At 44.2% G+C, this 27,382-nt stretch overlaps 1 protein-coding gene across 1 annotated transcript in view; it reads right to left on the bottom strand.

Annotated features, from left to right (window-relative positions):
* LOC121291327 overlaps positions 1–18,344 on the bottom strand; it is a 58,520-nt gene extending 40,176 nt beyond the window's left edge. Inside the window, 8 exon segments of the mRNA XM_041212398.1 lie at positions 5,155–5,313; positions 10,630–11,124; positions 15,613–15,728; positions 15,826–15,848; positions 17,169–17,402; positions 17,496–17,591; positions 17,682–17,796; positions 17,798–18,344. Coding sequence (XP_041068332.1) covers positions 5,155–5,313; positions 10,630–11,124; positions 15,613–15,728; positions 15,826–15,848; positions 17,169–17,402; positions 17,496–17,591; positions 17,682–17,796; positions 17,798–18,090 — 1,531 coding nt within the window. The 5' untranslated portion in view covers positions 18,091–18,344.
* Between the last annotated feature and the right edge of the window lie 9,038 nt (positions 18,345–27,382).

Below are 27,382 nucleotides of genomic sequence, written 5' to 3'. Positions count from 1 at the left end.
CACCAAGTGGAAATGATTTAGAAAACCTTAATACAAAATCAGATGTTGGTGTGTTAGCTTGTCTTTACTGGCATTTCAGTCACCTCAGAATCAAAATGTTGGTCCATTTGAGCAAACTCTATCTGGCATGGATGACGATGTCGACATTCCCTGATTTGTTGTTTGAGACGTTGTTATGTAGGAAAACTTGCAGCATGTATGTACTAAACAACAATGATTCTATTTCAGAAGTTACTCATTGCAATGGAACATTTAGGATCCTCCGGAGGTGCTTCTTTCCATTTTTAGTCTCGTTAACTCTTTTATTCTCGTTCTTTTGCTTTTACTTTCAGATCAACAGTTAACATGTAATGCAGCGGTTCAAGAAGGCAGCTCACCACCACCTTTTTAAGGGCATTTAGGGATGGGCAAAAAATGCTGGCCTAGCCAGCAACACCCACATCCTATGAATGAATAAAGAAAAAACAAAAGGGGTATTTTTGATTTTAAAAGATTTGTAAAAAATGAAAAGATTATAAATCTGGCATCTGAACAGGAGCAGCAACCACAAGTTACATTTAAATAGCGTCTTTAACAATAAAATGTCCCAGGTTTCTTCACAGAATCAATAGCAAACAAATTCTCAATCTGAACCTCCTAAGGAGAGATTAGGACAGCTGAACTATCCAAATAAAGATATATTCCTTTGTGAAAGGAAGATTCTATGAGAAGAGTAAACTATCCATCAATAACTAAGGAAGTTTAAGATGTTATCAAATTGAAAAGAAAGGCATGGAATATTGTGAAGATTAGTAGGAGGCCAGAAGATTGGGAAAGCTTTAGAAGTCAGTGAAGGATAATGGGAGAATAATAAAGAGGGAGCAAATGTACTATGAGAGAAATTAGCAAGAAATATAAAAACAGACAATGGGGCCTCTATATGAAGGGAAGAGATTATCTAACGTCATTGTTGGTCCCTCAGAGGTTGAGGCTGGGGAATTAATAATGAAAAACAAGGAAAGGCACAGACTTTGAACAAATATTTTGTCTTCACCGTAGAAGACAATAAAAACATTCCAATGATGGTGGAAAAACAGGAGCAAAAGGGAGAGAGTAATTTAAGACATCATTATCAGTAGAGAAAAAGTACTTGGAAAACTAATGGGATTAGAATCTGAGAAGTCCTTTGGCCCTGCTGGCCTGCATCCTCGGGTCTTAAAAGAAGTGGGATCATTCTTTGTAATCTTCCAAACTTCCCGAGATCCTGGAAGGGTCCCAGCAGGTTGGAAAACTGCAAATGTCACATTCCGATTCAAGAAAGGAGGGAGATAGAAGTCAGGAAGCTACAAGTCTGTTAGCCTAACATCTGTCACAGGAAAAGCTGGAAACCGTTATTTGGGAAGTAGTAACAAGACGTTTGGAAATTCATTAAAAAATAAAACATAGACAATGTAGCTTTATGAAAGAGAATTGGTGTTGGTAAAATTTATGTCAGTTTTTGTTAATGTAATGGGCAAGGTGGGTGCAGCAAACCCAGTAGATGTTGTTTATTTGGATTTCCAAAAGGCATTTGATACTAGCCACATAAAATGTTACGACACACTGTACGATCTCATGGTGTTGGGAGTTATTTATTATCATGGATTGAGGATTGGCTACCTAACAGAAAGCAAAGATCCCAAGGTTTTTTGTATGCATGGGAATAATGAAAGGGTGTTAAAAGAAACAGTATGCCTGTTTCGGGACATTAAAGGGGACTTGCAAGTGGAGGCTGGAGAAATAGTGGAAGTGTTGAACGAATACTTTGCATCCGTCTTCACAAAGGAAGAACTTGCTACCCAGACTGAGGTGAAAGAGGAGGTAACTGGTATACCAGAGGAACTTACAATTGAGGGGAAGGAGGTGTTAGAAAGGTTATTATTTACTTAAAATAAGTAAAGAATCAGGACCGGATGAGATGCATCCAAGGGTGCTGAGGGAAGTGAGAGTGGAAATTGCAGAGGTACCAGTGATAATCTTCCAGCCTTCCTTAGTCACAGGTGCCAGAGGATGGGGGAACTGCTAATGTTTACACCCTTGTTCAAAAATATGTGCAAGGATAAAGCTGACAACAACAGACCAGTCAGTTTAACTTCAGCGGTAGGGAAACTTCTGGAAACTATAGTATGGGATAAAATCAATAATCACTCAGACCAGTGCAGGATAATTATGCAAAGCAAGTGTGGATTCATTCAGGGAAAATCATGTTTAATTCACTTGCTGGAGTCTTTTGAGGAGGTAACAGGGAAGGTTGGTAAAGGAAATGTTGTTGATGTGGTATATATGGATTTTCAAAAGGCATTTGAAAAAGTGCCACACAACAGACTTGTAAGGAAAGATTCTAGCACATGGAATAGAAAGGAAAGTAGGCACTTGGATAGGAAATTCCTAAGTGACAGAATTGGAGAATAATGATAAATGGTTGTTTTTCAGATTGGAGGAAGGTTTGTAGTGGAGTTCTTCAGGGGTCAGTATTGGGACCCTTGCTCTTCCTGACATATATTAATGACCTAGACTGTGGTGTTCAGGGCATGGTTTCAAAATTTGAAGATGATACGAAGGTTGGAAATGTCAATTGTGATGGGGACAGTCTTGCACTTCAAAAGGACATTGACATGTTGGTGGATTGGGCAGACAAGTGGCAGATGACATTCAATGCAGAGAAATGTGAGGTGATTCATTTTGGCAGGAAAGATGTGGTGAGACAGTACAAAATAAAGGGAGATACTCTAAAGGAGGTGCAGGAACAGAGGGACCTCGGTGTGTATGTACATAGGTCATGGAAGATGGCAGGGCATGTTGAGAGAGCAGTTATTAAAACATATAGTATCTTAGGCTTTATTAATTGGGGCATTGGGTGCAAGAGTAAAGTCATGTTGAACTTGTATAAGACAGTGGTTAGACCTCATCTGGACTACTGCGTCCAGTTCTGGGTGCCATACTTGAGGAAAGAAGTGAAGGCATTGGAGAGAGTACAGAGGAGATTCACAAGAATGATTCCTGGGATGAAGAACTGTGACCCTAACAATATGCCGGTAATAGTGCTGAAGATTTGTGCTCCAGAAGTTGCCGTGCTCCTAGCCAAGCTGTTCCAGTACAGCTGCAACACTGGCATCTGCCCAGCTATCTGGAAAATTGCCCAGCTATGTCCTGTATACAAAACACAGGACAAATCCAACCCGGCCACTTACCACCCCACCAGCCTACTCTCCATCATCAGTAAAGTGTGGAAGGCTCATCAACTGTGCTAGCAAGTGGCACTTGCTTGGCAATAACCTGCTCACTGTTGCCCAGTTTATGTTCCACCCAGGCAACTTAGCTCCTGGCCTCATTGGTTCAAACATGGACAAAAGATCTGAACTCCCAAGGTGAGGTGAGAGTAACTGCCCTTGACATCAAGGCCACTTTTAACCGAGTGTGGCATCAAGGAGCCCTCACAAAACTGGAGTCAATGGGAATCAGGAGGAACACTCTCCAGTGGTTGGAATCATACCTAGCACAAAGGAAGATGGTTCTGGTTTGTTGGTCAGTCATCTCAGCTCCAGCACATCACTGCAAGAGATCCTCAGGGTAGTGTCCTTGGCCTAACCATCTTCAGTTGCTTCATCAATGACCTTCCTTCTATTATAAGGACAGAAGTGGGGATGATGACTGATGATTGCACAATGTTCAACACCATTCACAACTCCTCAGATACTAAAGCAGTCCATGTCCAAATGCAGCAAGACCTAGAAAATATCCAGACTTGGACTGACAAGTGGCAAGTAACATTCATGCCACACAAGTGTCAGGCAATGACCATCTCCAACAAGAGAGAATCCAACCATTGTCCCTTGATGTCCAATGGCATTACCATCACTGAATCCCTCACTATCAACATCCTGGGGGTTACCATTGGCCAGAAACTGAACTGGACTAACCATATAAATACTGTGGCTACAAGAGCAGGTCAGAAGCTAGGAATCGTGCGATGAGTAACTCACCTCCTGAGTCCCCAAAGCCTGTCCACCATCTACAAGGCAAAAGTCAGGAATGTGATGGAATACTCCCCAGTCGCTTGGATGAGTACAGGTCCATCAACACTCAAGAAGCTCCACACCATCCAGGACAAAGCAGCCCACTTGATTGGTGCCACATCCACAAACATTCACTCCCTCCAACACCGATGCACAGTAGCAACAGTGTGTACCATCTACAAGATGCACTACAGGAATTCACCAAGGCTCCATCGACAGAGAATTTGACTCAGAGAGTGTAGCAGACCAGCTATGGCTCTGACTGCAGCTGCAATCCCTGTTGATGTGCTCCTGACAGTGCGGTTGAGGTTAAACAAACCCCTGAGAGTTACAAGGATTTTGTATCGAAAAGAAGGGTGGCCACATTTTGCCTGGGTGAGTAAGCCTATAGTGATACTGAGGGACACAGAGGCCAACTAAATTCTACTGTTGGGAAAAGGCATGACCTTCCCACCAGAGTGTGCAGTAAGTGCCAAGGTGCAGGTAAAGGCGATTGAAGGAGGATAGGTGCCCATCCCCTTATATCGGGAGCATCTGAAGTGTGACCTTGTGTCAGTGGACGACACACTCTCGTTTGTCTGTGGATGGGGTTGACCTGCTCCTCGGCAATGACCTGGTGGGATCAAAGGTAATAGCGTCCCCAGTGGTCTCAGAGAAGCCGACTGATTCAGGGAGACAGAACAGCTGCAGGAGAAAGTGCCTGGCATTTTCCCTGACTGTGTGGTAACGTGGTCTGTGGCCAGACCATCTCCGTCAGTGGAAAGTGAAGGGCTACAGCAGATAGAAGAGCGAACGGCCTGAAGCTGAGGCAGGAGCAGTCCCTGAATGGTACTACATTAAAAATGAGGTGCTGATGAGGACATGGAGACCCCTCAGAGACCTGCAAACGAGGTGTAGACAGTGATCCACCAGGTAGTGGTCCCGCTACGGTACTGTGGGGTAATATTAGGGGGAGCTCACAAAATTCTAATGGCTGGGCATGTCGGTAAATGCAAAACACAAGCCCGCATCAGCCATCATTTCTATTGGCTGAACCTCCACAGGGATGTAGTACAGTTTTGCAGAATCTGCCACACCTGCCAGTTTGTGGGAAAACCCTATCCACCAATAAGAGCTGTACCTCGCATTCCTGTGCCGGCTTTTGGGGAAACATTCAGCAAGTTGTTAGTGGACGGTGTGGGGCTTCTGCCGTAAACAAATGGGAGGTACCAGTAGAGCAATACCACCATGGGCGAGGCTGCCCGCTTCCCAGAGGCTGGTCCCCTGAGGACCATATCTGCTAAAACAGTGAGTGGGGGAATTAACACAACTCTTTACCGGGTATGAACTGCCCACCGAGATCCAGTCAGATCAGGGCTCAAATTTCATATCCAACTATTCCAGAAAGCCATGGGGAACCTGGGCATGACCCAGTTGAACCTTAGGACCAATGAAAAGTTACAGCGCAGGAAGTGGCCACTCAGCCCATCGTGCCTGTTCCAGCCAGAAAAAGAGAAAAAATGAAACTAGCCACTCATTTTAATCCCACTTTCCACCACCGGGCCCGGAGCCTTGCAGCTTACAGCATTTCAGATGCAGATCCAAGTACCTTTTATATGAAACAAAAACAGAATCACCTGGAAAAACTCAGCAGGTCTGGCAGCATCGGTGAAGAAGAAGAGTTGACATTTCGAATCCTCATGACCCTTCAGTAAAACTGAGTAATATTAGGAGAGGGGTGAAATATAAGATGGTTTAAGGTGGTGGGGGGGTGGGGGGTGAAGTGCAGGGTGTGGGGCGAGAAGTGGGGGGTGGTGTTGTAGGGACAAGCAAGCAGTGATAGGTGCAGCTCATCAAAAGATGTCACAGACAAAAGAACAAAGAGGTGTTGAAGGTAGTGATATTATCTAAACAAATGTGCTAATTAAGAATGGATGGCAGGACACCCAAGGTACAGCTCTAGTGGGGGTGGGGTGGAAAGACTAACAGGGCATAAAAGGTATAGCTTTAAAAATAATGGAAATAGGAGGGAAAAGAGAAATCTATATAAATTATTGGAAAAACAAAAGGAAGGGGGAAGAAATGGAAGGGGGTGGGGATGTAGGAGGGAGTTCAAGATCTAAAGTTGTTGAATTCAATATTCAGTCCAGAAGGCGTAAAGTGCCTAGTTTTTTCCTTTTATATGAGTTGCCACTTTTCTGACCACTCAACCAAACTATTGATATAATCCTGGAGACAACAGCTGTCCCATTCACCATCAACTACATGGCCAATTTTTGTCTCATCTGCAAATTTCCCAATCATATCTCCCTAATTTATGTCGAAATCATTAATATATACAACAATCAGCAAGGGCCCCAACACTGAGCCCTGTGGAACACCACTGGAAGCCGTTTTCCATTCACAAAAATATCCATCGAACAGTAGCCTTTGTTTCTTTTCACTAAGCCAATTTTCGATCTAACCTGCCACTTTCCCTTGTATGCCATAGGATCTCACTTTTCTGACCAGTGTGCCATGTGGAAGTCTTCAGTGTATCAGCTGCAGTCACAGAGGACACTAGAACTGTACCAGCAGACCCTAAAAACAATGATCAGGTCATACTGCCATGAGTCCCCTCATGACTGGGATAAAGGACTAGGTTTTCTTCTGTTCGCTGTCAGGGACTCACCCAGTGTATGCACCAGGTTTACTCTGTTTGAATTAGCTGAGGCACAAAGTGCGAGGGATTCTGAAACTAATCAGTTGAGAGGGAATCTGATAGAGGTGTACAGCAATATGAGGGCAATAGATAGGGTGGATATGAAGGCACTTTCTCCAATAGTAGGGGGAGTCAATAATCAGGAGGCATAGATTTAAGGTAAGAGGTAGAAGGATAAGAGTGGAGTTGAGGAGAAACTTTTTCACGCAGAGGCTGGTGGGAGGCTGGAACTCACTGCCTGAAAGGCTGGTTGAGTTTGAAACTCTCGTAACATTTAAGAAATATTTAGAGAGTCACTTGCATTGCCCTAGCCTCCAGGGCTATGGGCCAAGCGATGGAAAATGGGATTTGTGTAATCAGATCTTTGTTGACTGGCACAGACATGAAGGGCTGAATGGCTTCCTTCTGTGCTGTAAATATCTATGACTCTATAATCAAGGAGAGGTTTCTCAATACAAGGAGGAAGTCTCCATGTCGGACTATGTAACAGTGTTCCGAGAGCGACTCATGAGAGTCTATGATGTGGCCCAAGAACAGTTAAAAAGCAGTTACGAAGAGACAGGCAGACTAACATGTCAGGGCCTGAACCCTTCAGCCTGGAGATTACGTGTTAGTGCTCCTACCAACACCAGGTGAATACTTAAAAACCCGGTTCAGTGGCCTGTACAGAGTAGCAAAGAAACTAAGGGAAGTAAATTCTCTTACTTAGACCCCAGATTAGGGGAAAAAGCTAAAGCTGTGTCATGTCAACATGATAAAGGAATATCACAGCCGAGAGGGGGACACGCAGTTAATCATCTGTCCCATTGCCATCGATCAGAGGATGAGGGTGGCAGTGGGGATGAATTGGAGGGAGATGTGGGTGGGACCCACATGGAAGCCCCTACTGCCCGACTAACCAACACAGAGATACTAGTGAACGTAGACTCATAATTTGTCCACCTAAGCACAGAGCAGTGAGCAGACTTGATGAGACTGCTCACCGCATTTAAAGGCTTATGCAGAGACAAGCCAGGCTGCACCACACTAGCTCGACATGATGTGGGTGTGAGAGAGGCCCCTCCAATAAGGCAACATCCCTATTGTCTTGGCTCAGAAAAGCTGGCTCAGTTCAGGAGGAGGTTAACTATATGCTGGAGCACCAACTAATAGAGCCCAGCAGCAGTGGCTGGAGCTCCCCAGTTGTGCTCGTTGCCAAGCTGGATGGCTCCACAATGTTCTGCATTGGTTACCAAAAAGTTAACGCGGTGACCAGAGCCGACTCCTACTCGATACCCCGGCTGGATGACGCACATAAAGGGTAGGTAAAGCAGCCTACATTACGAAGATAGATGTACTCAAGCGATACTGGCAGGTTCCTTTGACTGCCCGTGTGAAGGAAATCTCCGTCTTTGTAACTCGCTTGGGTTACACCAGTGTCGGGTCATGCCATTTGGAGTTACATAAATGCAATATAAATAGTTGAACATATAGTTCCATGTGGCAGTTAAAAAGTAGGATAGCACACCTGGGGGTAGGTGAATTATAAAGGGTTAACGTGTAGTATATAGGATTAACAGATGGGATATAATAATGTATGACATGGATGATGAGGTGCCACTGATACGAGCCAGTCATGAATTAGACTCTCAAAAGCGAGATTGCAATCATGCCTAAGCTACGTGATTACTCTGTAATGTGTTTAGAAGTAGTATTAATAAACAATTGTTAAACAGTTACTAAGGTATGTCTACAGCCTGTCTACAACCAGGTCCAAGGCCTGGTGTCCAAGACAGATAAACCCAACCTCAGAGCATGGTGGCACTTCAGAACTGGTGGGTGCCAGTGGCAAAGCCAGTATTTGTTACCCATCCCTAATATCTACACAGACTAATGGAGCCATTCACTGGCACAAACAGTAATTATTTAATGTTAATAAACAGATCTACAGAAATGTCTCGCAAAAAGCAAAAAGACGGTGCTTTGCTCCCACCAGGTGACCTCATTCGGTAATGCAGGAGGAAATAAATCTGTGGAGTCCCGGTCACGGCCCACAGGTGGCGGTGTTGCTCCATGCAAAATAGGATTTTGACGTTAAAAGACGTTTTTAATCAACACCCTACATCAACATCGAAAAACAGGAGCCCTGGAGATCTATCGCCAGACGGTAGTGACTGAAATCCAGATATCGTCCTTCAGGGAGTAAATGAAACGGAGTGATCTAACTGAGCATGGAAATAAATTCGAAGGCCTGAATGGCCACCTCCTGTTCTTACTAAATAACATCAATATTCTGAGAAATTACTCGTTTAAAAATAATGTGATGGACAGTTTGTTGTTTTAGGTTTACTCTTTTGCTGACAAGTAGTGTTGTTGCTCCAAAATATATTTATACAACTAACAATTTGATCTGTCAGCTCTGTTTCTCTCCCCACAGACTGGATCTGCTGGGCATTTTTCCAGCACTTGCTGGTTGTATTATTAATTTGATTGGCTGGTGAACAGAACAGGACAACTGTTGGATCCTAGTCATCAGTTTGTTGGATCCTGTTCGCACGCTTGTTCTAAGTGGTGGCCGAGTTGGTACTATTGATAGAGTTGAGTATCAGACACTTCATAGGTGGAAAATCTTGGTTTACTTACAAAGATACTCAGAAGTAGCTAAACATCTACTTACTCTGCAAACACTATACTGGCTAACTACCAACTACTGACTACAGATGTAGCTCATGCGACTCTGTTATTGGTATGAAGATCATATTATCTTCGTTGATAACATTCTTCTTAAAGATCTATTACATCTTGTGTTACCATAGAAACATTATGTTGCAGTATCACCAGAGGCCATTAGGTGAAGAATATTAGAAAAATATCAAACAATATTTTTATCCTATTACAAGGACATTGAGCAGAGATAATGATTAGTGAACAGCTTTGTGTACCTCTGCTCTGCCTGCCAGTGTGATCCTCTCAGTTTGAAGTTGGTAGTTAGGCAGTATAGAGTTTGCAGAGTAAGTAGATGTTTAGCAGCTTCGGAGTACCTTTGTAAATAAACCAAGATTTTCCACCTGTGAAGTGTCTGATACTCAACTCTATCCATAGTACCAACTCGGCCACCACTTACAACAAACATGCAAACAGGATCCAACAAACTGATGACTAGGATCCAACAGTTGGCCTGTTCTATTCACCAGCCAATAAGGAAAGTGTTGGAGTTATCAAGTGTGCAGGTGATAGTGGCAGGGATACGGCACTGAGTGTGAGCTAGGTGGGGGTGGAGATGGGTGATGTTCCAGAGAGTCATAAGTGAAATGAAGAGAAAGTGGGGAAATGGGTGACAGAGGAGCAGAGAGGGAAAGGTGCAGATCCTCGGATTGGCCCTTTAGGGTGAGAGGAAGAAGTGTGTTAGTATTAAACTGAGAGGGAGTGTGGAAAGAGAGTCTCAGCATGAACTCTGGGGAAGGGTCAGCTTGAAGTGAGGGAGTTAAGAGGGAAAAATGTAAATTCCCAAACACCATGGAAATGCAGAATTGTCACCCTTCAATATCTGGGTTTCGCTCTCAGGTTTTCATGTTCTGGGTGCAGAGAGAGAAATGGAAACACAGAAGAAATCCCAGCTACAGACTGGGAAACAGGTGAAGAGATGGAGGATGGGACTGGGTGGTTTGACTGACTGAAGCAGGTAGTAAATGAAGGAAGGAGACACACAAGATATTAAATTTACATTTTATATTAATCCGCTGACATTGATATTTGTATTGGTTTTATTTACAATCTGACTGGGATTTTACAATTTGGAAATTAAATGACACGTTCAGGAACAACCTGTTGTCAATGGAATCACGGGGTCAAGTCATGGTGACGTCAGGGATGATGTAACAACACGATACCCCGGCCCCTTTCCCAGAACCGAATCAGAACCTGGAGCAGATTCTCAGAAACTGATTTTTATTCCAAGTGCTGAAGGATAAAGTTTCTCAGTGAATTTATTCCCAGTGAAGCTGTGGAGATGGGACTTGGTGTCCGCGCTGTAAAATGAAACTGTCCCAGACTCAAAACTGAGATAAACTCCCACCTTCCCGGGGATCTGACCGACAGGGAGACGGGATTCAGGAGAGGATTTTATATTAAACTGATCCTCAAACCGCTCAATGGTCCAGAATCCAGTCTCCGGGCTCAGACTGACCCCGTCCTTCCTCTCCACAGACTCTGCGGCTACTCCCAGTATCCAGCGCCGATTCCCCTCCACCTCCACCTCCCAGTAATGTCTCCCCGATGTGAATCCCTCTGATCCCAGGGCACAGGGACAGACTGTAAACCTCTTCCCGGTGTCAGGGAGACTCCTCCAGGTCCGGGTCCGTCTCAAACTCTTCAGATCCTCAGACACCTCGAGCCAGGGATTCGCTGTTTCCACATCCAGGTTCACAGAGACTGGGAGAGAAAAGCAGAGAATTAGAGACTCACTGGGGATCGGGGGAGAGACTCACTGGGGATCGGGGGAGAGACTCACTGGGGATCGGGGGAGAGACTCGCTGGGGATCGGGGGAGAGACTCGCTGGGGATCGGGGGAGAGACTCACTGGGGATCGGGGGAGAGACTCACTGGGGATCGGGGGAGAGACTCACTGGGGATCGGGGGAGAGACTCACTGGGAATCGGGGGAGAGACTCACTGGGGATCGGGGGAGAGACTCACTGGGGATCAGAGGGGAGAGATTCGCTCAGCATTGAGGAAGAGAGACTCGCTGGCAATCGAGGGCGATGGGAATGGTTGGAGATGGGTGCGGAGCGATTTGCTGTGGATGGGGATAGAGTCGCTGAGAATGGGGGAATATTCCATGATCTCTCTGTTTAAATGAGGATCTCACAACAGCAGAAAACACTGGGACTTCCACAGATGGGCCGGACACGGTTGAGGGACCTGTCAACTACCGTGGGTGGAAAACCTCGGCTAAGGAAGAAGGAGGACATGCCTGTCTCTTTATGGGGTATGGGGAACATTCCTTGTTGCAGTCCTACTGGCCCCCTTCCACAACTCTTTCTCCGGTACATCGATGATTACTTCGGTGCTGCTTCATACTCTGGTCGGGACTTGGAAAAATCTATTAATTTTGCTTCCAATCTCCACCCCTCCATCATTTCCACATGATCCATCTCTGACACTTCCCTTCCTTGACCTCTCTGTCTCAATCTCTGGTGATAGACTGTCCACCAATATCCATTCCAAGTCTACCGACTCCCACAGCTACCTCGACTACAGCTCCTCGCATCCCGGTTCCTCTAAGGACTTCATCCCGTTCTCTCAGTTCCTTCGCCTCCGACGCATCTGTTCCGATGATGCTACCTTCAAAAACAGTTCCTCTGACGTGTCCACTTTCTTCCTTAACTGAGGTTTTCCACCCACGGTCGTTGACAGGGCCCTCAACCGTGTCCGGCCCATCTGCCGTGCATCCGCACACACGCTTTCCCCTCCCTCCTAGAAACATTGTGCAGGGCATTGGTGAAACCATACCAGTGTGCTGTGTACAGTTTTAGTCTCCTTACTTAAGAAAAGACATAATTGCAATAGAAGCAATTCAGAGAAGGTTCATCTGACTGATTCCTGGGATTGTGGAGTAGGTTCAGGGGTGCAAGGTGGTTATTGTATGAGGAACGTTTGTACAGGTAGGGCCTATATTCATTGGGATTTTGAAGAATGAGAGATTATCTTATTGAAGCATATAAAATCCTGAGGGAACTTGACAGGTTGGATGTGGAAAGGCCATTTCCTCTTGTGAGTTAGACAAGAACTGAGGCACACAGTTGGAGGATAAGGGGTCTCCAATTTAAGATGGAGATCTCATCTACAGAGAGCAGTGGAGGCAGGTCATTGAATATTTTTAAGGCAGAGTAAGATAGATTCTTGACTAACAAGGGAGTCAAAAATGGTAGACAGGAAAGTAGAGTTGAGGCCATGATCTTATTAAATGGCAAAGCAGGTTCCATGGGCCAAATGGCCTACTCCTGCTCCTAAATCGTATGTTAGTATGCATGTAACTTCCACCCTTATTTTACATTCCTGGTCCATCACTAACAATTCCCTTCTCTTCCTTGACCTCTCTGTCTCCATTTCTGGGAATAAGATATCCCCTAATATTCACGACAACTCATTGACTCCCACAGCTAACTTGATTACACTCCCTCAAACCCTGTTTGCTGTACGACTCTACTCCAGTCTCCCAGTTACTCCACTTCCATCGCATCTGTTTGGACCTTGAGTGCTAGCACTCCCGATTTGTCTGCCTTTTTCCACAGCCAAGGACTCTCCCCACCGTGGTTGACATGATCCTCCACCTTGACTGTTCTATATCGCACCCTTCTGATCTCATCGCTTTCCCTCCCACTCAGAACTATCATAGGGTTCCCATTGTCCTCACCTTGCACCCACCAACTTCTGTACTCAGTGGGTCATCCTCCGCCATTTTCCCCGCTTTCAGCCTAATTCCATCACCAAACATGTCATCCCCTGCCCTCCCCTTTCAGGATTCTGAAGACACCGCTCCCTCTGTGATACACTGATCCATTCCTCAGTCACCCCTAATACCCCCTCCCTTTCCTACAGCATCTTTCCATCCAAGCACAGGAGATGCAATACTTGCCATTTCACCTCCTCTATTCTCATCGTCCAAGGCTCCAAATACTCCATCCAAGTGAAAGCGATTTACGTGTGCTTCTTACAATACAGTATTCAGTCCACAAACATGATCCCGAACTTCCTGCCACTTGACATTTTGCTCCCACTCTGACCTTTCCATCCATGGCCTCCTGCGGTGTTGTAATTTATCTCAGAGAAGCTTGAGGAACAGCAGCTTATCATTTGACTCAGCACTCTGCCTTCTCGCCTCAACACTGAATTCAGCAATTTTAGATTAGATCCTCTGCCTACATTTTGTTTTAGGTTCTCTTTCTCCAGTGTATATTTTACATTTCTTTCTTTATTCCCTTATTTTTCATTCAGACCACTGCTATCCAGCCATTGACACATCATCTAGCCACAAATGTTGATTCTTTACTTTGTCCATTACCACTCCCTCTGGCTTTGGTGCCCCGAGACTTGTCATCATTATCACAAACCTTGCCTTTTGACATTGTTAAGCCCCAAACCACTCCTTTTCGCTTTCTTTACATTCCTAATTTTCTTCAGGTCTGAATCATTGATCTGAAATGTTAATACTGCTCTTCTCTCCAAAGATACTACCTGGCTGGCTGAGCATTGCCAGCATTTTTGGTTTTTCAGACAGAATTCCACCACCTGCAATATTTTACTGTTGGAAAAGTCATGACCTGGTTGCAACAAATAATTGCCAATCACAAGGGCACTTAGGGATAGGCAATAAACGCTGGCCTAGCCAGCAATGCCCACAACCCATGAATGAATAAAACATAGAGGAATTCCAATCCTGATTGACAGAGCTGTCTCCCTTCCCACTGTAACCCCTACACCATGTGCTGGAGACAGGGATCCCGACTCCCTTAGACACATTAATGCATATGGACAGAAAGACCTTTAACTTTGGTCAGCAAAAAAACCCAAATCTCTTCTTCAATGCCAACTAGAAAATTTAGATCAGGCTCTCAACACCAAGGTATTTCTATTCTGGTCAGTGGCAACAAATAATATTTGATACAGGGACACATGTGGAGTCGGTTATTCAATATAATACTCCACAGTCAAATCTCAGCCTTCATACTCTCTCTGGATGTATAAGAAATATGCACCTAGAGTGAGTGCAATGTTTCCTCAAGGCAATTGAGAAAATAGACTTTCCTGACACTTTCAGGAAATGGATGGCAATTCTATGCTTGCTCTCCAGGACCACGGTGAACACCAGCTGACTCCATACCCCTCACCATTCCTCCTCATTCAACAGGCAGACAAAGCCTCATTCCCAGGCTTTCTGTCCTGACCTTGTTCATGGATATGAGTTTGGTAAACAAGGTGAAGATGTATCAGGAGGATGAGTATTGCAGAGGAGGAAAGATTCAGCTGGGAATGGTGAGGTTTCCACTTGTGGAAGTTGGAAGTGTATCGATGGGTTCTGGAGACAGTGCTTCTTCTGACAGTTCCTGTATTGGTGATGTTCGGGGAGCTAACAGTTCCAGCTGACCAGTTGAAGGTGATGCTCTTTAGAAAGTGGATTAAGTGCACTGTGGCAAGTTTGGCGTTGGGGCCATTTAATCAGGGAGGGTGTTGGGTTATGGCCCTGTCACCTTCCAGCCTCTTCCCCAATTCAGTCCAAGATGGGAAGGCCTGTGGGTGGCCTTCCTGACCAGCTGCCAGTTGAGGGCCCAAGTGGATAAGTATAACCCACATAAGGGCCTGATCCTGCCACCACTGACATTGACCCAGCAGTGGCTGGGCGAATCACCATGTGGGCAGCACAGCAATGAGCCTGTGGGGTTTCTTACTGTCTCCCGTGTGTTCTGGCATTCGAGTTCCTGATCGAGGAACCCAGCATTGGGAAGGGGAACTGAGATCCCATTGCGCCATTGCGACCAAACTTCCTCCCCCGTGAAGACTCTCCAGCCATCACTGATCTGTCTGCTGGGCTCCATCCTTGATCCTAGGCCTCAGGCTGGTGTCGTACTGGCAGCAGACATTGCCCCTCTGATTGGCCGTCAGCACTCAGTGGCTGTGATTCTGCCCCCATGGTCGTTGGTCTGGGGGAAGGCCCGCTGCTGTCCTGTCAAGTGTCTGAGTGGCTTTTGATGTGATTGGTCTTCCCTAAAAGAGGCAGCACGAGGCTCTCCCTCACATTGCACCCAGTGACTGAGACCCCATCACCCCCATTAAATACCACCCACTATCTATGATATTTGTGTACATAATGATTCAAATTATAGAGTATAAATCAGGATAAAGGAAATTATTTGAGTTTTACCAGGGTTAATGGCATCCAGCATTTCTCTCCACACTGGTAATGGTAAAGGTGCATTGAACTTTTCGATGGGCAGGGCATCATCTGCTAGTGACAGTTTATTATCATCACTGCTAATTCTGTAAATATTAAACAGTTGATTACAAATTAACCATAAACACTTTCCTGAGTAATCTTACCAACATGCACTGAATTTCAGTAAAGTTCATGTCCTACCTCCTCTTCTGAGATGCTTCCTCCTGAAATAAACAAAACACAAATCTGAGTTGACCGAGATTGACTGTCTATATCCAGAAAGCAGGAATTACACTCACATTGTTACAAGCTGCTGAGAATTGTCAATTCCCATTGCTGCAGAAATGGAAGAGAATGAGTATGTAACACCAAGGATATCGGAGCACAGGAGAAAGTCTAAAAAAGATTTACAAACAAGAACAAAGAGGATGCAACTAACAGCAAAGGTTGATCAACTTTACTCGAGAAAAGAGAAGACATGATAGAGTGCTTTAAAATTATGAAAGGGGTCGATGCGATCGATTCAGTGAAGATGTCTCCATGAGTATGCAGTTCAACAATAAGGGCTGTAAACATAATATAGTTCCAAATAAATCCAACAGGGAAGTCAGAAGAAACTCCTTTACCAAGAAAGTGATGAGAATGTGGAATTCACTATCACACGGAGTCACTGGGTGGAATTTAATGTGGGTATTGATGGTCTTGTCCACCAGCTGCTGAGCTGGCAAGGACCCCATGCCACCTGTTTTTGGGAAGACCTGTCACATTAAATGGCAATCAGGGTCTTCATTGGGTAGCGGTGGGCCTTCCCTGGGATGAAGGAACAGATGGATAAGCGTCCCGCCTACTGAGAGCTGCCGGCCAATCAGAGGCTGGCACCTCTTCATTGCTCAGTAGCACCACTGGGGAGGGACCTGATCCACAGCGGAGCGATGGATGGAATGGGGTCACGGGTTCGGAGTTGCCGGCAAGAGCAGAGTGGTGGAGCTTGGCTGCATGTGCAGTGGGATAGCTCTCAGTGAACCCTACCCACTTCACGATGCTGGGACCCTCAATCAGGCACTGAGTGCTTTTGAATGTGGGACCCCCCTTAGAAACACAGCAGCAACCCGGACAGGGTTTATTTATTGAGCTTCCCTCATGGCGAGTTCCCTGCCTGCTGCTGGGTGAATACCAGTGACAGTGAGGTCAGACCCTTAAGTGGTCATTAATTGTCCACTTAAGGGGCTCAACTGGCAGTGGGAAGTCAGTTCACGAACCTTCCCGATATGAACAGAAGCTGGGAGATGGCAGGGTACCCACCACCCACCAGCCACCCACCCACCCTCCTACGCATCCCACCAACAAACTGGCCTCAGTGGGAACACATTAAATTCCGCCCACTGAGGCAAAAATTGCAGATATGTTTAAGGGGAAGTACATGAGGGGGAAAGGAGCAGAAGGATATATTGACAGGGGTAATGAAGTAAGATGGGAGGAGGCTCGTGTGGATCATGTTGTGACTGTGCACTTTCACTGAACTAAACTGAAATATAATCCCTCACCTTCAGAAATATCACTCCGTCTTTTAGTTCCAACAGTTTTTCCAACTTTGAGAGTTTCTCCTGAATAGAATTTAAATTCTCCTGAATTTCACGAAGGTTTCCCTCCATTGTTTTTAGAATTTTTCCCCCTTCTTCCCTGAGATCTCGGATTAAACACTGCTCCTTCTCAGTGAGAATCTGGTGCATTTTAGTGAACTCGGATGCGATGTGGGTCTGCAGACTGCTCGACTGTTTCTAGAAGAAGAAACGTTAAAAATAGTGAGTTTTTGTAATAAAAACAACAAAGTAATGAATTAAATTTGGAAGTTCAGCACAGGGAGACTTTACCCTAACTTGGGAAATTTTCTGTTTCTGCTGCTGCTCCATTTCTAGAACCGCCGATTTCTTCTCTGTGAGAGAATCGAAGGAAGATTTCACCCGATCCTGGGATTGGGAGAGAAAATCAGAAAATAAAAGTGAGAGACCATGAAAATGTGATCAAATAATCAGATGATCAAATCTGTTCCCTTTTACCTTGTACATTCCAACAGCATCTTTAATCGGCATCAAGCGGTGCTCTCTGTGTTCCCGCGAATCTCTACAAATCAGACAGATCAATTTCTTGTCAGTTTCACAAAACAGCTTCAGCTCTTCCTCAGGTTCCTCACTGAAGTTTACTTTCCTTCTCTTTCGGATTCAGCTTTAATTTTCGAGCTTTCTCAGCCAGATTCGCTAAGACCCGAATGCCTCTGAGGTTTCTTTCCGGAAACTCCTCTCTACATTCCGGGCAGGAGTTTATCCCCTTCTTCTCCCAACACTGGGTGATACAGGAGCGGCAGAAGTTGTGTTCACACTCCAGTGAAACCGGATCCGTGAAGAAATCAAGACAAATGGGACAAATTACCTCCTCGGCCAAACTCTCCTCCTGCTGTCTGGAAGCCATGTTCACACTCAGCACTTCCTGATTCAAAGCACTTTCAGTTTCAATGTTCCTGAGCTGGTGAATGTATTCAGCTCAGCGACTTCCTGATGAAGTTCACTGCAATTCTGAGGGAATTATTATTGTACACTCGTCTATTTCCCATCCACTTTTACACTGGGGGGCCAACCGATATCAGCCATCAGGAGACACAGAATGAGAAAGCTGAAGAAGAAAAATTGAACACAGGCGAGGAGGGTGAAAGTCCGTGGAAGTTTGGGCAGTGGGAGTGGCTGGAGAGAGATTGGAGGAGGTGGAGATTGAACCCTGTGAGTTACAGGAATCCTGATGCTCTCCTTCATATACTCCTGTCTCAAAGCAACTGTGACCACCTTTGCAGGAGTGGATGTTGAGGATGTCCAGCTGAAGTGACCACTGGACAAGCCTGATCCCAAATAGACGCCCCACACTCTAAAACCAAGTGACAGATGCCACTTCAACCAGAGGCTATGGATCTCTCCTCAGCTCCCCCCAGACACTTGTCACACCCTGAGTCAAATGGTCTCACTAAACTCTGTCTTTCACACGAAGGTTTCCAATCTCCACACTCCCAAAACTCGCTTTGAAGTCTTCTCCCAAACTGACACTTTCTGTCAGATGCCTCCCGCAAGGGTTGACCTCCAGGGTTTTGAATTCTCCTTCCGATGTTCCTCATCCCTGGATCAGCACATACATTCAAGCTTCCTTCCACACATTGTCTCTCACTGACTCAGCTGGCAAAGCACCACTGATTCATACGCTCATAGCAAAGAGTGACAGACATTCAGATGTTTATTTGAACCACTTGCCTTTTACAATCTGTTCTCACTTTAAATCTGCTTTCTGCAGCTTCTGTTCTTTTACATCGGAGTCTTTCTCTCTGCCGTACACTCTTGACTTCATTAACAGGACTTTTTCAAGGTTCCTGTCCTTCCTTTGACTGGAATGTCTGCTTGGGACATTCCCCTGTTTCTGTCTTGCTCCTTTGGCTTTGGGACCTATTTGTTCATTTGGAAAATCTGCTCTCACTCTGCAGTTCCTCCTCCCAGTGTCAAGGCTCTTTGGCACCTCACTTCAAACTCAACTCAAAACTGCTGCTTCTTTAGTTTTTGTGTGTGTCTGTTGGTGGGAACGGCCTATCAGGACCCCTGTTGCTAGGCAACAGCACTATTTGTTTCTACTCTTGTTTGTTTGACCTTGCTGCAACAGTTGTAAAACTCTCATTAGTAATGCAGGTACCTTTTAAAGTGAAACGAATACTCAGTTTGACCTTTCCTTAACACACAGATTCAAAAATACAAATCAAACATAAACATTAAAGCTAAAGTTCATTCTCAACACCTGCAAATACTAATATAACTTACTAAAACTACCTCTATTTCCTAACAATGTCAAAGATGTGCGTAGACATATGGGAAACACAAGCTGAAATGTATTGCACAAAGCATCCTGTCCTGTCCCTTTAAATCTGCAATATTGATTATTCTCTCACTGGTCACTTTGGTAGAGACATGTATCTCTGTATCACTCTGCTGGAAGCATCCATGCAATGTACAGCGTGGAATTTATCTCTATCAGCTGTCCATTCACATGCTGCCCTTGGCTGTGTAAAAGATGAATAAGGGGAGTTACTTTAACATGAGTAACATTTTGGAGAGTTTGAAATCCACCTTCTCCCATTGTCTCCCTATCACAGAGTTGCCAGTTCTGAGACTGTTCCTGCCAACTCTGCATTGAAAAGTGGCACAAAAGGAGCCACAACGAATTTTTGTTATTGAATTTATATTCATAAATAAATAATAATCTCCATAGAGACAGATATTAATTTCTGTACACTAAATGCATGAAATTTATCAAATTCATCAGGAACAAAAGTCACCTCTATAAATTTGTACAATTTCATTCAACTTTTTCACTGAACAGCAGAACATGCACTGTGTGTTTTGAAATCCATATAAATCACCTCCTCCTCCTCATCATCAGAACCAAATAACACGTCCCAATCTGCTTCTTGAATGATATCAATTTATGGAGCATCAACATTATCTTCATCAGCAATCACGTTGGCATCGTCCAGATCATTCAACAAATAATCATCTTCTGTCCCATCAAGTGCATTGGATAGCCCACCATCTGTTGAATGATTTGATGCCAACCACCATTCTGATTTCATCCCAGGCCTCCACAACTCATTCACACAGGTTGCTAACATCAGAGCCCGTATGGTCAATGCCCTCTCTCCGCACATCATCCAGCCATTTCACTTTTCACCCATGCTAACCTTGAAGGGCTTGATTAGAGAGACTTCCAATGATTGAATAAGTTTGGTTAGACCACCAGGAATCACTGCAATATCACAGTGTTATGATCTAACTTCAACAACAACATCATTTACACGGTGTGATCTGAATATGTCCCAGATGAGGAAACTCTCTTTTCACCTAATTCTCCTGGTCGGAAACTCCAAACTTTCAACAGCTATATTTTCAAACCACATTCATCCATCTATCCTTAATCGTGAACATGGACGACTCCTCCTTTGCTGTTTTGGGAGGATTCTTCACTTGAATAATACCATTGGGTCAGGTTTTGTCCTGTCGGACAGACAACGGTGAATCTACCCCTTTCCTGGCCAATTCACTTCACTAACACTATTTTCTTTCCAACTTTGCTCACTGCTTGACTGGGGCAAATAAAAATTCACAGCAGGCTCAGCCATGTTCCCCATTCAGATCATTCTGTATCCGTTCTTATTTTGATGTTTGATTATAAACTGCTGAAATCTGATAAACCTGTCATTAGGTTCTGCTGGGAGAAGCTGTGAAATCTTGGTCTTCTGTTCCAGTACAAAGTTGTTTCTCTCCATCAACCTGGGAGAACATCCAGGTCTGGCTTTGAAATCTGTAACGCCCCCCCAATTTTCTTGCTTCCTTCAGGGTGAAGACTTGAAAAGGTCTGTGAGAAACTGGGAGTCCATTCTGGTGATTTTCATTGGCGTATTTTGCAACTTCATCTTCCAACTGTGGCCACATGCTGTACTTTCCTCTGTCTGCACATTTATTCTTAGGCACCTGCCTGAGTTGTGCAGAGAGTTTCCTCTAATCTCTAAAGACCTTCTCCCATACCTTGAATTCTTGAGCTGCTGCACAAAATTATTTCTCTGCTCTGAAATCTCAAATGACTTTACATTTGAACTGGGCTGTGTATCTGCCGTTCCTTCCTGATACCATGTTGCATATTAGAGGGATTGGCAGCAATGCGAGAGCACCAGTGAAGCGGTAGACTTGACATCACATGTTGATGTGTGCACGCAGGAGGAAATGAACAGCAGCCTTCAATGGTGTGCTAGTCCATTATTCTCTCAATGAATGAATAGGTTTGCACCACGGTTAAGATAAAAGCAAAATACTGCGGATGTTGGAAATCTGAAACAAAAACAGAAAATGCTGGAAACACTCAGCAGGTCTGAGAGCATCTATGGAGAGGAAAACAGAGTTGACATTTTGAGTCTGTATTGCTCCTCTTGAAGAAGAATCATACAGACTCAGCACTTACTCCGCGATAACCTGTTCACCAAAACTTCACCAAGAGTACTCAGGCCTTGACCACATTACAGCCTTGGTCATAACTTGGAGAAAAGAGCTGAATTCTAGAGGTGAGGTGAGAGTGATTGTTCTTGAAATCAAGGCAGCATTTGACTGTTTGTGGCAGATGGTAAAGTTGATGACAATGGGAATCAGGGAGGGAGTTCTCCACTGCCTCAAGTCATACCTTGAACAAAGGAAGTTGATTGTTGTAGCTGGAGACCAATCACCCAGTTCCAGGGCAATGGCCTCGGAACAACCATCATCAGCTGTTTCATCAATGAGCTTCCCTCTGTTATGAGGTCAGAAGTGGGGATGCTCGTTGATGATTACACACTGTTCAATAACATGCTAACTCCTCAGTATTAGAAAGTAAACAGTGGTGTATTGGTAATATCACTGGACCAGATGCCTAGAGGACATGAATTCAAATCCCACCATGGCAAAAGATGGTATTTAAATTCAATTAATGAATATGTAATATAAAACTAGTCTCAGTAACAGTGATTAGGACAGCTTTCATTGATTGTTGTAAAAACCCTTCCGGTCACAAATGCCCTTTACAAGAGGAAATCTACCGTCCTTACCCAATGTGGTCTGGTGTACATGTGACTTCAGATCCACTACAATGTGGTTGACCCTGACTTGCCCTCTGCAATGGCCTAGCATGCCACTCAGTTCAAGGGCAACTGGGATGGGCAACGAATGCTGGCTATGCCGGTGATGCCCACATCCCATGAAAGAACTAAAAAAAATGAAGCAAACTTTGGCCAATATTCATACTTGGACAGATAAGTGGCAATTAACATTCATACCACACAAGTGTAGGCAATGCCCATTTGATAAAACAGGGCATCTAGCCATCTGCACATGACATTCAACAGCATTACCACCAAAGAGTCCCTCATCACCACCATCCTGAGGTTACCATTGATCAGAAACTTAACTGGATGAGCAGGCCAGAGGCGAGGAACGTTGCAGGGAGTAACTCCCCAAAGCCTATTCACCACAAACGAGACACGTCAGGAATGTACTGGAATACATGCCACTTATCTAGATCCAACAGCATTCAAGAAGATTCAACACCATCTGGGGACAAGCAGTCCACTTGATGGACACTCTCTCCATCACCACAACCATTCATTCACTCCACCACCAGTGCACTGTGGAAGCAGTGTGCATCATCTACAAGATGCACTGCAGTCACTCCCAAGGCTCCTTTGACTGCACCTGCCAAATCTGTGACCTCTAACTCTGAAAAGAACTTGGGCAGCAGACACATGGTGACATCAGCACATGCAACTTCACCTTTAAGTCACACACCATCTTGACCTGGAAATATATACCTGTTCCTTCAACGTGGCTGGGTCAAATCTTACAACTCCCTCCCTGACACCTTCCGAAGGTGCTGTCAGAAACCCATGGGTGAGTTGCTATAATGAAGTAAATGGTGCACTCTGTTGCCACAGTGCGCTGATGGAGTAATTGTTTAACATAGGACCCAGTTCCCCCCCAACTCCACACCCTATTGCACTTCAATGTGACATCAGTTTCCATCATTCTCTGTATCACCTTGAATGACAGGCATTCTTTGTAATTACAATGATTGGATTAGCCATTTCCAACTGTTCAAAGGGCACATCAATATTCTATTGCAGGTTAGCAGTATTAGAGAGAGGGAGCACAGTCAGGTTATTGCAGCAGTAACATTGAGCAGTTTATGACCTTAATCTATTAAGACTGGGTGGAGTTTGTATAATCTGAATTTAGCTGATTGGAATGCTGAATAGATGTATTTTGTCACCAAGTGGAAATTATTTAGAAAACCTTAATACAAAATCAGATGTTGGTGTGTTAGCTTGTCTTCACTGGCGTTTCAGTCACCTCAGAATCAAAATGTTGGTTCATTTGAGCAAACTCTATCTGGCGTAGATGACGATGTCGACATTCCCTTATTTGTTGTTTGAGAAGTTGTTATGTAGGAAAACTTGCAGCATGTATGTATTAAACAACAATGACTCTGTTTCAAAAGTCACTCATTGCAATGGAACATTTAGGGACCTCCAGAGGTGCTTCTTTCCATTTTCAGTCTCGTTAACTCTTTTATTCTCATTCTTTTGATTTTACTTTCAGAACAACAGTTAACATGTACTGCAGCAGTTCAAGAAGGCAGCTCACCACCACATTTTTAGGGGCATTTAGGGATGGGCAAGAAATGCTGACCTAGCCAGCGACACCCACATCCTATGAATGAATAAAGAAAAAAACAAAAGGGGTATTTTTGATTTTAAAAGATTGGTAAAAAATGAAAAGTTTATAAATCTGGCATCTGAACGGTGTAGCAACTACAAGTTACATGTATATAGTTCCTTTAACAGTAAAATGTCCCAGGTTTCTTCACAGAATCAATAGCAAACAAATTCTCAATCTGAACCTCCTAAGGAGATATTAGGACAGGTGAACTATTCAAATAAAGATATATTCCTTTGTGAAAGGAAGATTCTATGAGAAGAATAAACTATCTGTCAATAACTAAGGAGGTTTAAGATGTTATCAAATTGAAAGGAAAGGCATGGAATATTGTGAAGATTAGTAGGAGGCCAGAAGATTGGGAAAGCTTTAGAAGTCAGTGAAGGATAATGGGAGAATAATAAAGAGGGAGCAAATATACTATGAGAGAAATTAGCAAGAAATATAAAAACAGACAATGGGGCCTCTATATGAAGGGAAGAGATTATCTAATGTCATTGTTGGTCCCTCAGAGGATGAGGTTTGGGGAATTAATAATGAAAAACAAGGAAAGGCAAAGATTTTGAACAAATATTTTGTCTTCACCGTGGAAGACAGTAAAAAGATTCCAATGATGGTGGAAAAACAGGAGCAAAAGGGAGAGAGGAACTTCAAACATCATTATCAGCATTGAAAAAGTACTTGGAAAACTAATGGGATTAGAATCTGAGAAGTCCTCTGGGCCTGCTGGCCTGCATCCTCGGGTCTTAAAAGAAGTGGGATCATTCTTTGTAATCTTCCAAACTTCCCGAGATCCTGGAAGGGTCCCAGCAGATTTGAAAACTGCAAATGTAACATTCCGATTCAAGAAAGGAGGGAGATAAAAGTCAGGAAGCTACAAGTCTGTTAGCCTAACATTTGTCACAGGAAAAGCTGGAAACCATTATTTGGGAAGTATTAACAAGATGTTTGGAAATTCATAATAAAATTAAACATAGACAATGTAGCTTTATGAAAGAGAATTGGTGTTGGTAAAATTTATGTCAGTTCTTTGATAATGTAATGGGCAAGGTGGATGCAGCAAACCCAGTGAATGTTGTTTATTTGGATTTCCACAAGGCATTTGATACTAGGCACATAAAAGTTTACGACACAAGGTACGATCTCATGGTGTTGGGAATTATTTATTATCACGGATTGAGGATTGGCTACCTAACAGACGGTAAAGATCCCAAGGCTTTTTGTGTGCATGGAAATAATGAAAGGGTGTTAAAAGAAACAGTATGCCTGTTAGGGGACATTAAAGGGGACTTGCATGTGGAGGCTGGAGAAATAACGGAGGTGTTGAACGTACTTTGCATCTGTCTTTTGAAAGGAAGAACTTGCTACCCAGACTGAGGTGAAAGGGGAGGTAACTGATGCACCAGAGGAACTTACAATTGAGAGGAAGGAGGTGTTAGAAAGGTTATTATTTACTTAAAATGGGTAAAGTATCAGGACTGTATGAGATGCATCCAAGGGTGCTGAGGGAAGTGCGAGTGGAAATTGCAGAGGTACCATTGATAATCTTCCAGCCTTCCTTAGTCACAGGTGCCAGAGGATGGGGGAACTGCTAATGTTTACACCCTTGTTCAAAAATATGTACACGGATAAAGCTGGCAACAACAGACCAGTCAGTTTAACTTCAGCGGTAGGGAAACCTCTGGAAACTATAGTATGGGATAAAATCAATAATCACTCAGACCAGTGCAGGATAATTATGGAAAGCAAGCGTGGATTCATTCAGGGAAAATCATGTTTAACTCACTTGCTAGAGTCTTTTGATGAGGTAACAGGGAAGGTTGGTAAAGGAAATGTTGTTGATGTGGTGTATATGGATTTTCAAAAGGCATTTGAGCATGTGCCACACAACAGACTCGTAAGCAAAGATCCTAGCTCATGGAATAAAAAGGACAGTAGGCACTTGGATAGGAAATTAGCAAAGTGACAGAATCAGAGAATAATGATAAATGGTTGTTTTTCAGATTGGAGGAAGGTTTGTAGTGGAGTTCTTCAGGGGTCAGTGTTGGGACCCTTGCTCTTTCTGACATATATTAAGGACCTAGACTGTGGTGTTCAGGGGATGGTTTCAAAATATGCAGATGACACGAAGGTTGGAAATATCAGTTGTGATGGGGACAGTGTTGAACTTCAAAAAGGACATTGACATGTTGACGGATTGGGCAGACAAGTGGCAGATGAAGTTCAATGCAGAGAAATGTGAGGTGATTCATTTTGGCAGGAAAGATGTGGTGAGACAGTACAAAATAAAAGGAGATACTCTAAAGGAGGTGCAGGAACAGAGGGATCTCGGTGTGTATGTACATAGGTCATGGAAGATGGCAGGGCATGTTGAGAGAGCAGTTATTAAAACATATAGTATCTTAGGCTTTATTTATTGGGGCATGGAGTGCAAGAGTAAGGTCATGTTGAACTTGTATAAGACAGTGGTTAGACCTCATCCGGACTGTTGCGTCCAGTTCTGGGTGCCATACTTGAGGAAAGACGTGAAGGCATTGGAGAGAGTACAGAGGAGATTCACAATAATGATTCCTGGGATGAAGAACTGGGGCCCTAATAATTTGCCGGTAATAGTTCTGACGATTTGTGCTCCAGAAGTTGCCATGCTCCTAGCCAAGCTGTTCCAGTACAGCTACAACACTGGCATCTGCCTAGCTATGTGGAAAATTGCCCAGGTATGTCCTATACACAAAACGCAAGACGATTCCAACCTGGCCACTTACCGCCCCATCACCCTACTCTCCAACATCAGTAAAGTGTGGAAGGGTCATCAACAGTGCTAGCAAGTGGCACTTGCTTGGAAATAACCTGCTCACTGCTGCCCATTTTAGGTTCCACCAGTGCAACTCATCTCCTGGCCTCATTGGCTCAAACATGGACAAAAGAGCTGAACTTCCGAGATGAGGTGAAAGTGACTGTCCTTGACCTCAAGGCCACTTTTAACCGAGTGTGGCATCAAGGAGCCCTCACAAAACTGGAGTCATTAGGAATCAGGAGGAAAACTCTCCACTGGTTGGAATCATACCTAGCACAAAGGAAGATGGTTGTGGTTGCTGGTCAAGTCATCTCAGCTCCAGCACATCACTGCAAGAGTTCCTCAGGGTAGTGTCCTTGGCCCAACCATCTTCAGTTGCTTCATCAATGACCTTCCTTCCATTACAAGGACAGAAGAGGGGATGTTCACTGATGATTGCACAATGTTCAGCACCACTCGTGACTCCTCAGATACTAAAGCAGTCCATGTCCAAATGCAGCAAGACCTAGACAATATCCAGACTTGGACTGACAAGTGGCAAGTAACATTCATGCCACACAAGTGTCAGGCAGTGATATCTCCAACAAGAGAGAATCCAACCATTGTCCCTTGATGTCCAATGGCATTACCATCACTGAATCCCTCACTA

Source organism: Carcharodon carcharias, chromosome 19 (genome assembly GCF_017639515.1).
Source record: "Carcharodon carcharias isolate sCarCar2 chromosome 19, sCarCar2.pri, whole genome shotgun sequence".
Classification (NCBI taxonomy): Eukaryota; Metazoa; Chordata; class Chondrichthyes; order Lamniformes; family Lamnidae; genus Carcharodon; species Carcharodon carcharias.
This window is presented reverse-complemented; position numbering and strand designations above follow the sequence as displayed.